Raw genomic sequence first — 16651 nt, forward strand, 5'->3', positions numbered from 1 at the left:
GAGATATATAGCAAGCTAGCTAGGTATATATATATAGCTGGATATATAGATAGGGAGATAGGTAGATAGCTAGATAGGTAGGTAGATAGCTAGCTAGATAGGTATATATATATAGATAGGGAGATAGGTAGATAGCTAGATAGGTAGATATATAGCTAGCTAGATAGCTAGCTATATAGATAGGGAGATATATAGCTAGCTAGCTAGATAGGTATATATATATAGCTGGATATATAGATAGGGAGATAGCTAGATAGGTAGATATATAGCTAGATATATTATACAGGGTGTCTACAGGAATAAACCAGTGAAATGTAAGACTTTTTAAGACCACGTCTAAATAAAATTTAAGACCTAACGTACGAAGGAAATATACATGAATCTAAATTAATTAATTCAAAGTAAACACACTGATGTCTGTTCAAAATTAACAGTATGGTGTAATGCAAAAGGATAACACAAATGTCATTGCTGTTGTAAATTATATTTATTAATTCAACATTTTCAGAACATTTAGGTCCCATGAACAAATGTCTATAAAATCAAGTAAATATATTTTTTAAATACGTGCAACATAGTTCCTTTTGAACAAAAAAATCAATAAAATAACATTTCCAGCTGCTTTTAAAATGCAAATACATTTACATTATAGAATGTGTGTGTGTGTGTGTGTGAGAGTGAGTGAGTGAGCGAGCGAGTTCTCATGTCTCTATGTGATGGATGTTTGTGCACAGGTTTATACGTCTACTCCTGAGCTTTTGTGAATATACTAGGAAAACAATCCTTTTCAAACTGTATGAATACAAAAACTTCCAGTTGACATTTGGTCCATTCTCCTGGAACAAGGAAAAAAAAGGCAGACATTAGCCAAACAACAGTCACCACATCTCTTCATGACACCACCACTTCAGATTAATGTCAGACTGGATCAATATGAATGAAAACTATTTTTACAAATTAAGCAACGTGAGCCATCTCTTGAGCCTAGTGAACACTATGTAGACATATTGACAGGTAAACACCACTCTTCTTACTACCATTCTAAAACTATTTTTAATTAGTCTAATGTGTAGACTGTTATTAACTTGACACATGAGTAAAGCTTAACTATATTGTAGCCGCTCCATGGCCACTACCCGTGGGTTTCCCCCCCCAGCACCAAGGATCAGCCCGGAACCACGAGGTTTGGTTGAAAGCCATCATTTATTTGTCAGCAAACAACTCAGAAGCAGACCGCAAAACCTGCGCCTCTGCTCACTCTCCCGTCCCTCCAGCTCTGCTGCCCTTTTATACAAGCAGCATCGGCTGCTGACTTGCCAATCAGTCAGAGCAGCTGACTGATTGGCACGAGGCCTGATTGGGCTCCATCCGGCCCTCCCTCCCATGAGAGCTTGGGCGGAGGAGGCTCTGAGAGACGGGCTCGGGCTCTGGGTTTCGGGACGGGGGGGACGGGGAGCCGGGACCGGCCGGGATGGAGCCGGGGTAGCTGGCACCTCCGACAGGGCCCAGGGACCGGCTCAGGGGTCGGCAGCTCCGACGGGTCCTGGGGCTCAGGTCCTGGGGGTCGGAGGTCGGCAGCTCCGACGGGTCCTGGGGCTCGGCAGCTCCGACGGGTCCTGGGGCTCGGCAGCTCCGACGGGTCCTGGGGCTCGGGGGTCGGCAGCTCCGACGGGTCCTGGGGCTCGGGGTCGGCAGCTCCGACGGGTCCTGGGGCTCGGCAGCTCCGACGGGTCCTGGACCTCGGAGCTCGGCAGCTCCGACGGGTCCTGGGGCTCGGGGGTCGGCAGCTCCGACGGGTCCTGGGGCTCGGCAGCTCCGACGTCTCCTGGGGAACGGGGTTCAGCCGCCGAGCCGCCGGGTCCAGGAGGGTCTTGAGGAACCGGCGGTTCTCCTCCGCCTGTGCCCGCCCCATCTCCTCAATCCGGGCCAGTATCTGGCCCAAGCTGCTCATCAGCTCCTCCTCTGGTTTCCCAGGCTCCATCCCTTCCAGGTGCTGGGTTTCCGGGGGTCCCACGTTGGGCTCCAGTGTAGCCACTCCATGGCCACTACCCGTGGGTTTCCCCCCCCAGCACCAAGGATCAGCCCGGAACCACGAGGTTTGGTTGAAAGCCATCATTTATTTGTCAGCAAACAACTCAGAAGCAGACCGCAAAACCTGCGCCTCTGCTCACTCTCCCGTCCCTCCAGCTCTGCTGCCCTTTTATACAAGCAGCATCGGCTGCTGACTAATTGCCAATCAGTCAGAGCAGCTGACTGATTGGCAACCAGCCAGCAGCCGAGGCCTGATTGGGGACAGCTGCCACATATATGAAACACATACTCATATACATGAGGTTAGTTAATACATATATATTTATGTTAGACTTACTTTGAGATGCTGAAGTAGGTCCTGGGCGGTGTCATGGCCCATGAGCTCCAGAGGATCCTGACGGGACCTGGTCATTTCACCAATAGCGCACATGAAGTCCAGCTGTCTGCTCGTGGTGGTCTGGTCCAGAGTCTCGTGGTTGTCTGGTCCAGAGTCTCGTGGTTGTCTGGTCCAGAGTCTCGTGGTGGTCTGGTCCAGAGTCTCGTGGTGGTCTGGTCCAGAGTCTCGCGGTGGTCTGGTCCAGAGTCTCGCGGTGGTCTGGTCCAGAGTCTCGCGGTGGTCTGGTTCAGAGTCTCGCGGTGGTCTGGTCCAGAGTCTCGCAGTGGTCTGGTCCAGAGTCTCGCGGTGGTCTGGTCCAGAGTCTCGCGGTGGTCTGGTTCAGAGTCTCGTGGAACAGAATGAAGAACGCGCCGCCCTGTTGGACTTCGGTGATGAGCTCTTTGTTGCACGCCGCTGGATTTCCTCCGGTGACCTCCAGCGTTGTAGTTGACGTCGTTGCCGGCGGCGGAGCAGGAGCTAGCGGCGGAGCAGCAGCTAGCCCCGCGGGCTGCTGGCGGCCTTCGCTAGTCTCTGTGCTTCTTGCTCTGCTCGTGAGATTTCACCGCTGGAAAGTCTCGCGACACATAACGCAGCTTCAGAAGCATTTCACCGACCGTGACCAGAAACACTCGTTCTTTTCAAGCCGTTGTTGAACTTGCCTCCTGCCATGTTTTCTAAAGTAGCCGATGCGTCACGTTGTAGGGGATGGGACCGAATACGCGGGGCCCCTTTAAGAGAAGGGGCGTGGACCCGGTGACACCAGAGACACCGCAGAGCGACCGGAGCAAAATACGGACCTGGCGGAACAGATTGCCTCATATTCGTAATGACATGACACCCACAAAATTTAAGACCAATCCAATCTGAATTTAAGACAATTTAAGACTTTTTAAGGCCTTATTTTTAGGAAAAGCAATTTAAGACTTTTTAAGACTTTTTAATGCCCCGCAGACACCCTATAGATAGGGAGATATGTAGATAGATAGCTAGATAGCTAGACAGCTAGCTAGTCAAGATAGGTCGATAGCTAGATAGATAGCTACAGGGCTTTCAAGTTTTGAAGACAGGCAGGCGTGACATTTCCATCAGCACCCATCAGCACCCGGGGGGGGGGGGGGGGGGGGTGCTAGTGACTTTTTCTTTGCTCCGTCTCGATGCGCGCAGACCAGCGTCGGAGCTCTGCGGCGACCGTGATCGACCAATCAATCACGATCGACGTATTGAGCACCCCTGCATTCGAACATTAAATAGCCGAGTTTTTTTCAGCGTGAGAAATATGATGTGTGGCGGGAGTGCGTGAGTTAAGAACGAAATGCGCGAGTCTCACGCTCAATGCGTGACACTTGAGAGCCCTGTAGCTAGATAGGTAGATAGATAGATGTATAGATAGGTAGATATATAGATAGATGTATAGATAGGTAGATAGATAGATTATGGTGGCATAACAATATGCCATGACATGGTAACATTTATTTATTTTTTAAATAAAAAAGGTGGGTACATTATACATATCATGGTATATACGTGTCATATCTTATGAAGTGAAACATAGTAGCAAAACAATATTCTATATAAAACAGCAGTATTGTACAGCAATATATTGTTGCATATTGTAAGTAAGTCTACAAAAAGACACTCATTATCTATCTATCTATCTAAACCGCAGCTCCTCCATTCTATGACCATAAAACTGATTAACAGCAGCTGACCTATCGTAACAACAATGGTTGATCCCAGGGAATGTGGCTCCACCCACAGCTTCTTTTGCTGCCCTGGCTCTCGAGTGGCGCTTGCCACTGAGTCTTCGATGACCTCTGCCTGCTGACGATCTACTGACTAGCTGTGGCGACCTGCTGACGAGCTGCAGACGACTGCCACTGGGTGCAAGTGCCACACGGGAGCTCGCCCTTGCTGTGTTATTCATCCAGATCGGAGACCGGCCCGTTTTGGTAAAATTAAAGTTTTTGCTTGTTTTTGACACCACCGTGGTCACAGAGAGGTGTTGTTTGTGTTTTAACTCAGTTTCACGAGAGAACTATTGAGCCGGGAACTTCGAATCTGTAAATATCCAACTTTCTGTAAATATCCAACTTTACTGAACTGTTGTATTTTAGTTGTTGTTAATACAGCCCTCATTTACTGTAACTTGAAATGAGAAAAGAACTTTGATTTATTATTACAGGATATATTATTTTATAATTCAATTTCAATTCGAAATCTGAAAGTAAATAATGTTTAGATATTATTTAAAAGCACTTTCGTTATTTTATTCATTTGCTTCAACTGCTAGAGTACTTCAATATTTGTATTTATATAAATAATCAAATAAGATGAACTCTCTCTCTTTCTCTCTCTCTCTCTTGCAATGAGTATGCACTGGTAATATCATTTTACTCTGTTACAGCCTGACTATCAAACATCCGTCAGGTTCAACATGGCTGTCAGTGTCCCAGGAGTAATAGCAATGGTTGTGTTCTACATGCTGATATTTGGAGTCGGCATCTGGGCCTATTTCCAGTCCAGAAAAGAAAGGAAAAAAAGTCAGATTGATAGCATTGAGACGGCAGTGCTGGGAAACCGAAGCATCAGTGGAGTTGTGGGGATCTTTACCACTGCAGGTGAGTTCACCTTATATTTCAGCCGAATATCATGACCGTGATACTGGTCCAGAATTGTCCATTTTCGTTGTGTTTGCTTGGCACGAGAATTAGGAAAATGCAAAGTCAATATCCAGGTGCATCTCTACCTGTGAGGCTAAACTACTCACTACTTGGATCCTGGCTAAGTATCTTCTCTAAATAAGTTTGATCTGCTCAGGCACTATTGTATTTGTTGTATTGAAGGGTCTACGTTGTTAGTCTGTATTGTCTTAGGAATCATCTTTGCCACACATTTGATTCTTGTACACCTGAATCTCCAGTGATTAGGGGTGAGATCAGCTGTTGTTGTGAGTCACTTGGTTTCAATTGGCGGCCATTTGAATACGGGCCGGCTAGGGAAGTGGCCGATCACAGCTGGATCTAATCATCATCAACTCTGGAGCATAACCGGGTAGCGTCAGCGGAAACTCGTCGTATGAAGACTCGGAGGATAAAGACCTAGGAGTCGTTCATTGGAGTATTCGGGGGTGGCTGAGTAGAACACTGCTCTGTGAATATGTGTTTACTTTCCATACCTGTGCGTATATCAATTCGTAGATACTATAGGCCTCGGACTCGTTACATGTACCAAAATCCCTCTGTTATCTTTCCGTACACACATAGGAGGCTCATCCTTCTGGGTGACTTGAACATCGGAGAAGACGGAGAAGTCATCTGATCTATTACTCTTACTGTCTTTCTTTGATCTCTCACTCAGTCCCTCTACTCCTACTCGCAAAGCTGGCAACCACCTTGACTACATTTTTGCTCCGTGGTTGTCTGACTCGGTGCGTGCCGAGAGAGCCCCCTTGTGAGCGACGGAAAGGAAATAGCGAAAATCTAATCAAGCAGACGACCTGCTCGCCTATCAATCTCTTCTCTCCTCCTTCTTTGCCTCTATCTCTGCAGTCAAAAGCTCTTCCAACCAAACACAAATTCAATCTTCTTTCTCTCACCCCGAAAAACTCTATCTTTTCCGACCTCCTTGATCGCCCCTGTCCCTCTCATCCTTCCACCCTTCTCCTAAGCCACTTCGTTGACTACTTTACAAACACGATAGATGACATACGCTCCTCATTTACTAATCCATCTCCTATCACTACACTACCACCCACTTCTTCTTCATCCCCCGAGCTTTTCTCTTTCACCCCTGTCTCCTAATCAAGTTCTTAGCTTGGTGACCTCCGCCCGACCGACCACCTGCCCCCTTGACCCCATCCCGTCTCACATTCTCCAGGCTATTGCTCAAGACCTTCTTACCTTTCTCACCCATCTTATTAACTGGCTGTTTCCCTAACTCTCTGAAGGAGGTGAGAGTTAACACTCTCCTGGAGAAACCCACCATCAACCCATCAGAACAACAATAGACCTGTCTCTCTTCTTCCTTTTCTCTACAAAACTCTGGAGCGAGTTATCTTTGAGCGAGTGTCCTCCTATCTCCACAGCAACAACCTTCTTGACCCTCACCAATCTGGATTCAAGGCCGGCCACTCAAAAAAAACTGCCCTCCTTGCTGTCTCTGAGCAACTTCACACTGCTAGAGCAGCCTCTCTTTACATTACATTACATGTCATTTGGCTGACGCTTTTATCCAAAACGACTTACAATACTGTTACATTCATTCACTGTAGACGCAGCTACAGGGAGCAACTCAGGGTTAAGTGTCTTGCTCAAGGACACATCGACTAGGGCGGGGATTGAACCTCCAACCCCCTGATTGAAAGACGGAACTGCTACCCACTCACCCATAGTCGCTCTCTCATCTGTCCTTATCCTTCTAGACCTTTCTGCATTTGACACCGTGAACCACCAGATCTTTATTTTCTCCCTTCGGGACCTGGGTATCTCAGGCACTGCACTCTCCCTTTTCTCATCCTACCTCAAAGACCACACTTACCCAGTAACTTGGAGAGGATCTGTGTCTGATCCTTGCCCTCTCACTACTGGGGTTCCTCAAAGCCCCGTGCTGGGTCCCCTCCTCTTCTCTCTTTACACTAATTCTCTCGGCTCTGTCATTCGTTCGCATGACTTTTCAGGTTCTGGCCCTGGCACTGGTCATTTCACGCCTACTGTAACTCCCTTCTGGCCGGCCTACCTGCTACGGCCATCCGACCTCTGCAGCTCATCCAGAATGCATCAGCTCAACTGGTCTTCAAAACATTGGTTCTTGCGTACCGTGCTGCGTACAGATCGGCCCCATCTACATCCGGGATATGGTCAAGCCCCAGCACGTTCACTTCTCTTGGCAACAGCCAATCGACTTGTGACTCCCTCACTTCGAGCTAATCACTCGACAAAATCCAGACTGTTTGCTGTCCTTGCTCCTCAGTGGTGCAACGAGCTCCCCACTAACATCAGGACAGCAGAAAGTCTCTACATCTTCTGCCGGAAACTAAAAACACTATCTGGAATAAAAACAGATTGGCACTTCACTAGCACTTGATTGGCACTTACTTATGGTACTTTTGTAGTTTGACTTTTTGAAGAAATTTTACTTTCTTGATTCTTTTTTTTCTGTTTGTACTCGTGGTTTAATGCACTTATTGTAAGTCGCTTTGGATAAAAACGTCTGCTAAATGACATGTTATAGAAATATTACATTGTATGACTAATTCTGGAACTGCTGTGGACTGTGTTGTATATGTTGGCAGTAAGAGATAATGGCCCAGAGAGCTCTGATAGTAGAAGCTATGTCGTTGGTTTTGTTTAAACACCTTCAAAACAGCGATGACATCAAGGCCCCCAAAAAACCTTAAAACACATCAATATGTGAAATATTTTGCATTGTTTTGTTTTAACTGCAACTCATTATCTTTGTTTTCATATACGTTTGTTCCCTTATCAGCGACATGGATTGGAGGAGGCTTCATTGTTGGAACGTCAGAAATGGTGTACAACCCTTCTATGGGCTTTGTCTGGGTTTCCAGCTATATTTTAGGAGAAACACTAAGTTTTATTATCGGTAAGTCTGTTTTTAACAACTAGTGTGTTGTGTGTTATATTTGCAAAATTGCCACCGAATGTATTTGAGTAAGTTCTTCTTTATGGTTTCTAGTCTTGTTTGTTTAGAACTGTTAGTCCGGTCCCAAAATGTTTACGTTCATTATAGCATGCAGAGGTATACTACAGAAAATGTAGTATGTCGTACGATCGCGGGTGGTAAGGTTGTGAGATGGTACCAGGGTGACCACCGCCGCCTCACGGTAAGTGGGTTCTGCATGTTCTCCGTATGGGTTACTGAAAAATGGTCCTTGTCTCATTAATTAGGTGGTCTGTTCTTTGCTGGGCCAATGAGAGAAAGAAGATATTTGACCATGATGGATCCTTTCCAGATCAAGTATGGAAAAGTACCAATGACTCTCTTTGCTGTGGCCACACTGGTGACGAACATTTTGTGGGTGACAACAACGCTGATTGGTTTAGGTTTGTAAGCCATGACAGTTTAAATAAGATAACTGATTATTACATTTAAAAAAAAGAGATGTATACACGTCTTGCATATATGACGGAAGTAATTCCAATCTAAAGGAACTAGAACTGTTGTTTCTTGCGTATGCAAGGATACACTTGCAAATGAATGTAATTTGGACAACAATGAATGATTGCCAGCTGTGTTTTCACAGGTTCAACCATGAGTGTGATTCTGGATTTACCATTCACCATATGCATCTGGATCTCTGCAGTGGTGGCTATCATCTACACGCTAATGGGGGGTCTTTACTCTGTGGCCTACACAGATGTCATACAGCTCATTCTCATGTTCATCAGCTTGGTATGTTTTCCACTTCCTGGTTTTCTAAAGACAGTTTCCGCTGGTATTTGTAGTGACGGATGTTGACTGACAAACGGGTATCAGTAAGCCTATGCAAGAGGATTCTTGCTTCTCTGGTTAATGAAGCTCAAATGTCTGTAAACTAGTTTGTTAAGTATTTATCATTTGTTTAGTTCATATAACCAAAGCATAAAGTCCGAAAAGGTTCAGGTTTGTTCAAAAAGTAAAAAAAAACCGTAAAGACATTGAATTGTCAGTGTGAACTTCTTCTATTGATTTGAATTCGGACTTATACGATGCAAATTTCTAGACTGAAAACAGTCATATTTGTGTTGCGGTCTCGCCATTAGAAGCATCAGATACCTTTTCTGTACTGTTCTTGAGCTCCTTATTATGACGCTTGTCTCTGCAGTGGTTCTGTGTCCCCTTTGTCCTGATGAGCCCCTCCTCCACCGACATCACTCAGACGGCCCTGAACAACACTTTTCAGGCACCCTGGCTGGGTAAACTAGAAGCAGACAAAGCTTGGAGATGGATCGATATTGTATTTGTTATGGTAAGTCATTGTTCATAAAAAAAGATTTTACAAAAATTGCAGAGCCATGCCTTTATGTCTCAGCCTTATCCAAAGTGTTGCACTCCTATACTCTCAATTTGGAAAAAGGTTGTGATTTCTATGGTGTGTAATATTGATATTTCCTTTGAAGGCTCTGGGTTGCCTGGGCTGTCAGGAGTTCCATCAGAGGACGTTGTCTGCTAACTCCTCAGCTACGGCTAAAATCAACTGTTTTGCTGCTGCTGCAATTCTTCTTATTTTTGCAATCCCCCCTGTCCTGATTGGTGCAGTGGCCGCATCAACTGGTAATTTAGACCCAATCAAAACCCTTTTTTTCGTACGCTTAAAACATGTAACTTCCCTTTGAACCACTTGATGTGTCTCAACATGTGTACTGTGTCTATCTGTCCATGCCTTAGACTGGAATCTGACTTCTTATGGTTCTCCATCTCCATTTGAACGCGGGGAGACGACTCTTGTAATGCCCATTGTCTTGAACCACCTCACTCCGACCTATGTCTCCATTGTCGGCATTGGATGCATCGCTGCCGCGGCGATGTCATCGACCGATTCTGGCTTGCTGGCTGCAGCTTCCATCTTCACCGCCAACATCTATAAGAGCCTCCTGAGGACCCAGGTCACAACCTTAAAGTTGTTCTCATAATCGACTGGCTGTGGCAAGAGTTAGATTGACAGATGGTTCTTCCAATCACCGGCCCACTTTTGTGTTGAAGTTCCTGCCCTTTCAACCGTTTTCAATGATGGATCCTCAGATGGTTCTGTGGAGGATAAGTAACTCATCATGCCATCTTTTCTCTATTTCTCTGATCCTAGGCTTCAGAGAGAGAGATCCAGTGGGTGATTCGTGGCTGTGTGGTGGTAGCAGGCGTGATCGGCACATCTCTCACCAGTCTCGAAAGCAATATTTTTGCGTTATGGTTTCTTAGCACAGTGATAAGCTACATTGTTGTCTTCCCTCAACTGGTCTGTGTTCTCTTCTTCAAAATCTCCAACGGTTATGGGGCGGTTATGGGCATGCTGGTGGGTCTGCTGTTAAGACTGTTGTGTGGAGAGCCGATGATTGGGCTACCGGCCGTCATCCATTTCCCAGGATGCACCCTAGAAAACGGTGTTTATCTCCAACGCTCTCCAGTGAACACCATCTCCATGTTGTCCGCCGTGGCTGCCAACCTTTTGTTTTCATACTTGTTTTCTCTGCTCATCCAGAAAAACCTGCTTCCGGAGAAATGGGAGACGTTGAACATGCAACTCAAACAGCAGCCAAAACGACAGACGCCAACAGACAGCGTAAAAGACAAAGCAATATGTGACAATGACGTTTCAGAGCCCATGATGAGTACAGGGTGTTAAAAAAAAGGAAAAACCTCCATGGCCCCAAAAATCTTGCTTCAGCTCGAATGTTTGAGGTACAAGTTGAAGCAAGATGTTTAGGGGCGAGGGAGGCCTTTCCACATGACCTTTGACTCTGATTTTAGAAAACATTTATGTACGTCACTAGCCGGCTGCGCACACACATACACACATACACACACACCCAAACCCTCCGTGCACCCGCAGTCTCTTACACAAACATCCCCGTGACACACAACATACATACCGCTCAACAACTTTCACTTTAACGAGGAAAACCACCGTTAAACACCAATATACCGCTCAGCTCACAACCTCCGTGCTCATGCTCAGAGAGAGAGAGAGAGAGAGATATGAAAGTGTTTGCCAGCTGGAATCGGTTTGGGTCTTTTTCTTTCTCTCTTCGTTGTTGTCTGTCATTTCTCTGGTTATTATCCGGGGACCATTTGATTAGATTTTGGGATCGATCGAGTCAAAGGTCAAGGTCGTGAAAAGGTCAACATCTTCTTTTTACCATAGCGCGGTCAATTTGTATCCAATTGGCATGCAACTAATGCCAAAATGTTCATAATTCAATGCCCGATCTTGCGATATGCGAAGGTATGCGCTCTACCGAGTGCCCGTTCTAGTTCACATGTGTGTTACTCCTCGCTCCGTGTATCCCTGTGTGTCATGTGATTATACTTTAGACGATTAATTAGTAAAACTAGAAATATTACTGTCCGGAGCAACAACAAAAAACGTCTGAATCTGGCCATATGGTTTGTGTGCATGTTTGCATGTGTGTCTGCAACACGGTGCCATGTACTCCCACCCACCATCTGCACCCGCTGTTCTCTTTTCTCTGGGCAATAATATGTAGAAAATAGCAACCGAAATGGCTGCTCGCGAATAAACCAACCTGGCAACCTGGCAGTGGTGACAGACCATATTTAAGCACTTCGGCAACAACAAATGTTTTTCGGACACACAAAACCAGCTCCTCGTTGAGCCGTTACTCGTTGTGGTCTGCATGTCCTCTGCTGGTTTCGGCTTGAGGCCGGTGTCACATGACCAGGTAGATGAGACATGATGACGGACTGCCCCTGCAGGTGTCACGAATTCCCCGTCTCATTAGTCGATTTCATTCTGTCTTCTGGTTTCATGAACTCTCATGTTCTTCACACCTGATGCTCCTCCATTTCCCGTCACCTGGTTCTCACACACATCTCACCTGCAGCCCATCGCTCCATTAGTCCGTCAGTATTTAGGTCCCCTCTCTCGTCCTCTGCCAGGTGGTCTTGTGTTTTTGTGACTTCGACTGCCCTCTTCCAGGAAGGGGGTGGAGTTATGTCTTTCAGGTCTGGCATGCCGGGAGCAACACCACCTGAGAGGCATCACCTAATCAGTGGGCGGGACATATATATATATATACCTCAAAATCAAGTGTTTCGGTCTCTCTCTCTTCACCTCTGAGCTGTGACCAGTCTGTGGCGTCTCAGTGTAGGCCACCATTTGTGTCTCTGCAGGTGAAGCTGTGTCGGGTTCTCTGCCATTGTTGTTGCGTCTTTTCTCCTGTTTTGTGGTCAGACAGGGAGCTCAGTATTGTTTTTCATTTCACCACGGTAGTTCAGTGGAATCTTCTGTTTTCTAGTAAGCATGGGGGTTTTATTTTATTGTGTTGGCCTTGGAGACCCTGACGCCTTTTTGCTTCCGTTTTAGTTTACCTTTTGTTAAGCCTTAACTGTGCTAATAAATATTCCTTATTTGGTTAAGTATTTCACCTTATTGTTCGCCTCCTTTGATCCCCCCTGAGCTGTATCCCTTATTTGTATGTTACGGCCTGTCCACCTCTAGGCAACAGTATTCCTGACCTGCCCTTTGATTTCTCCGCCTGCCCCTTTTTTTGGACTCGTTTGCCTCACGGACTATCTCCTGGTTTTGACCCCGCCTGTACCCGGTAGAAGAAACCACCTTTGTTACCCCGTGTCTGTCGTGTTTTTGGGTTCCAGCTGGTTTCCCCATTCGAGACATAACGATGGACAGCCCCTGGAGGGTAAATAAATGCTCCTTTATGCTCACCAGCTCGTTGCTTAATCACAATAAACGTCTGATACTGATCCCTATAACCACCAGAATATGATGGAAAGATTATAAACTATACATTTACCCATTTCTGTGCATTTTAATGACTCCTATATTGTAATATCAAATGTCTGTGTGCCTGACTCATATTTACTCTAATTCCATTTAGTTTATTTTATATAGCCCAATATCACACATTACAAATTTTCATCGGAGGGCTTTACAATCTGATAACAACCATAATATGATGGACAGATTATAAAGTATGCATTTGGATAAATTTACCCATTTCTATGCATTTTAATGTGACTCTTACATTGTAATATCAAGTGCCCGACTCTAATTTCTCAGCTTTAGTTCTCTTGTACTGAACTTTATTTGTGCTTGATTTATAGAAAGTATAAACTGATCAAATCCAGTTGTGTGTGTGTGTGTAATCGTGTGTTTATGAGCGATGGATAAAAGGGTTGTTGTGCGACAATGAGACCAAGAAGCGTGAAACTTTTTGAGAGATGGAGTGGAGTCGGAATGAAAGACGAGAACGAGAGGCGAGAGAAACGAGGAAACCGAGAAGGGAGTCAGAAGAAGGAGAAGCTCTCAAATTATTTCTGCCGTTTCCGACTTTCTCTTTCATTTCCTCTGCCTGTGGATGATGTTAAATTAATGTAAAGCTCTTCACTCTCAGCTCGTTTACAGCAATCAACCCTGGCTTGTTGTGTCAACTCTCAGCTGGATTCAACTCCGTTCATTACGGATGCACATTTGTTTTTCCCGTGATATTCAAGTCATTTAATTTTCTCTTTTCCCCCCCCTTTTTCACCTGCATTATTATCCTCTGTGGTTATGTGTGTATGTGGGTCTGAATACTTCCGACCATGTGATATTTCAGTTTTTATATTGTAATACATTTTCAAAAATTTCGTCATTTTTGTTTTTTTCTGTCAAGATGGGGTGCTGAGTGAACATTAATGAGAAATAAAATGAACTTTTTTGATTTTATCAAATGGCTGCAATGAAACAAAGAGTGAACATTTTAAAGGGGTCTGAATACTTTCCGTACCCACATTCCTATCCACATATTCATCATCCAAATGATGTAATCATATGCATCAGAGACTTGCATCTCAACGTATATATATCACAAGACTGAATAATGGTATTGAAATAAAGATATTACGAAAAAAAACATCAATCAACCCAAACCCACTTTTAGAATCCACTGCATTCATCTTGTAATGTACTTTATTTCTTTTTCTATCCTGGTGAAATGATCAAATAATATAGAAAAATGGTGATACGTGTCAGAGGAAACGCTCGGTGGGAGGAATGCATGCGCGAGGGTGGCTTCTTCATCAAACACCAGCTGTATCTTCATATCTTTTTATTTCCCCCGTGGTCCAATTGTTCTCTGCAGCGAGTGCACTCCATGAGGAAAGTGAGAAAAGAAAGAAATGGTTTGAGAGAAACTAAAATATTCATCCTGGGAACACACACAGATGTATTCTGGCAGTTTTTTTTTAGAGTGCCACTCTAGATTTAAATGCTCCTGCAAAAAGGGAAGAGGGAGTGGAGAGGGTGATGGATGAGGGAGAGCTCTGATGGAGGGGGAAAGGTCAACGTGAGGTGTTCAGAGATAAAGGGTCAGGGACACACCGACAGACGTGATGAGAGAATCTTTGGTCATTAGAAATACATTCTATGCACATAACTCTCTAAACTCCATTAGCTTAACTTTCTGTGCAGTTGACTAAATGTGTTCTCCTTTTCCATTTTATTTTGTCATTTGTATTTAGTTTGATTGTAAAGTAATATTGATTATTCATTGCTTATTTAGGTTATATTTTGATATGTAAGAATAGCTTTTTTTAAATGATATTTTTAGTTTAGTTGAGTTCATTGTGATTGTTGTTTAAATGTATTTAGTCGTAGGGTTGGTTCACTGATTGGGTAACACGGCGCACCTGTGGTGATATGTAGGTGTGGGTCGGCACAGGACCAGCATGCACCTGGGTGGCCTTTACCAGCATGTTTTTTTTACCAGCACACGGAAGGCAGTGTCAGCATTTTGTTTGTTTAGGAAATAAATAAGAATAATGACATATGGAGATGGACATTACTTTCTTTTGGCTGCGTCAACTAAAAAAACACACCGTGCGTCAGTGGCAATTCGATTTATAGTTTTATTTGAGTTATTTGGACAAATGGCCAATACAATCCCCTTCTCTGTGAAGAAGCCCATTGATGGGGGCGGAGCTATGTGTGTTGAGCCACACAGTGTGTTTCTGGATCGTGGTCCATGTCTACCATTAACTATTCATACGCTCGGTCATATTCATTGAATGTGTTTATGTAACTCTGGTCACATGACATCTATTATTCTGTCCATCCTGGAGAGGGATCCTCCTCTGTTGCTCTTCTGAAGGTTTCTTCACTTTTCTTCACCTTGAAAGTTAAAAAACTTCACCTGATCCGATGTGAGGTCAAAGGTCAGGGATGTTGTGTGTGTGTACAGATTGTAAAGCCCTCTGAGGAGAATTCCTAAGTTGTGATATTGGGCTGTATAAAATAAACTGAATTGAATGTAACCTGCATCATAGCCAGCGGATGGTGGTTATGAGCTGCGAGCTACGAGCTAACGGACGGCTTCACTTAAAATAAAGATCCAGCGTAACTCACACACGTATAACACGTGATTCACGATGTTCAGTTCATCTGCGACGCCTCACCTGAGCGTCAGGCGCCTATAACGATGCCTTTTACAACTTCAGCAAACAGCCTCATTTGCTATTTACCATTTTTCCAACTCTGGTGTTGAATCAAAGACGCTTTTTAAAATGACTTGCGTCGGATTGTTTGTCATATTTATCTGTTTATGCACGATCTGCTATAGTTCTCTCCATTTTGTGTTAGCAAACCGAAGAAACAGGTTAATTAGGGAAACACGGGATGCAAAAGGGTCAGTCACACATGTACAACGCAACAAATGTAGAAATAAAATGTTATTTTTGTTCTTACTTTGAATAAAAAGGTGACAGATACAAGTGTGGGAGAAGAGATCTTAATAGTAAGATGCTGAAGTTATGCAACACACAGTGTCTTATCTATAGTCACCTTCACATTGAAAATGCGGAAGGTTATGTTTGCCGTGTATTTATTTATTTGTATGCGTGTTATTCGCATCACAAAAAAAGTTTTAAACCGAATCGCTTGGAATTTGGTGGGATGATTGGTTATTATCCGGGGACCATTTGATTAGATTTTGGGATCTATCGGGACAAAGGTTACGGTCAAGGTCATGAAAAGGTAAAAATCTTCTTTTTACCATAGCACGGTCAATTTATATCCAATTGGCATGCAACTAATGCCAACATGTTCATAATTCAATGCCCAATCTTGTGATATGCGAAGGTATGCGCTCTACCGAGTGCCCGTTCTAGTTAATAAATGGTTCAATATGTCAGAAATATTAGATTTCTGTCCGTATGACACAGGAAACTACGAGAGAAGACAGTTAGACAGTTCGACTATTTCTTGGCCGAGCAGCTCCCTGTCGACCTTCTTGTCAAACACTCGGGCCTCGTGTTCAAGGTTCTGCCGGTCCTATCCTGCGGGAAACTAAAAGTACATCGACGTGTTTTCACGTCGGTCAATATTCTCAATTTACCGTTAAAAACCAACGCTGGAGGGGCATCGGGCCGCCGAGCGACTGACATGATCCGACGAGTTGGAAGTGTGAATGTGACGCTGCGGCGCTCATGTTGTCATCCAGGTCCAAACGGGCCCAACTGAGTAAGGAGAAAACCGTGAGATTCAGTATCGCTGTCATCAGCCATTTTTCAAAG

General features: G+C 44.5%; 1 protein-coding gene across 1 annotated transcript; it reads left to right on the forward strand.

Annotated features, from left to right (window-relative positions):
* Positions 1–4743: 4743 nt before the first annotated feature.
* LOC130190279 (high-affinity choline transporter 1-like) lies at positions 4744–10745 on the forward strand. The gene is made up of 8 exons (XM_056409600.1): positions 4744–5025; positions 7892–8008; positions 8314–8469; positions 8670–8818; positions 9231–9374; positions 9526–9679; positions 9794–10011; positions 10209–10745. The coding sequence occupies exons 1-8, from the start codon at positions 4842–4844 to the stop codon at positions 10743–10745; spliced, it is 1659 nt and encodes a 552-aa protein (XP_056265575.1). The 5' UTR covers positions 4744–4841.
* The last annotated feature ends 5906 nt before the right edge of the window (positions 10746–16651 follow it).

The sequence above is a fragment of the Pseudoliparis swirei genome, chromosome 24 (assembly GCF_029220125.1).
Source record: "Pseudoliparis swirei isolate HS2019 ecotype Mariana Trench chromosome 24, NWPU_hadal_v1, whole genome shotgun sequence".
In the NCBI taxonomy this organism is placed as follows: Eukaryota; Metazoa; Chordata; class Actinopteri; order Perciformes; family Liparidae; genus Pseudoliparis; species Pseudoliparis swirei.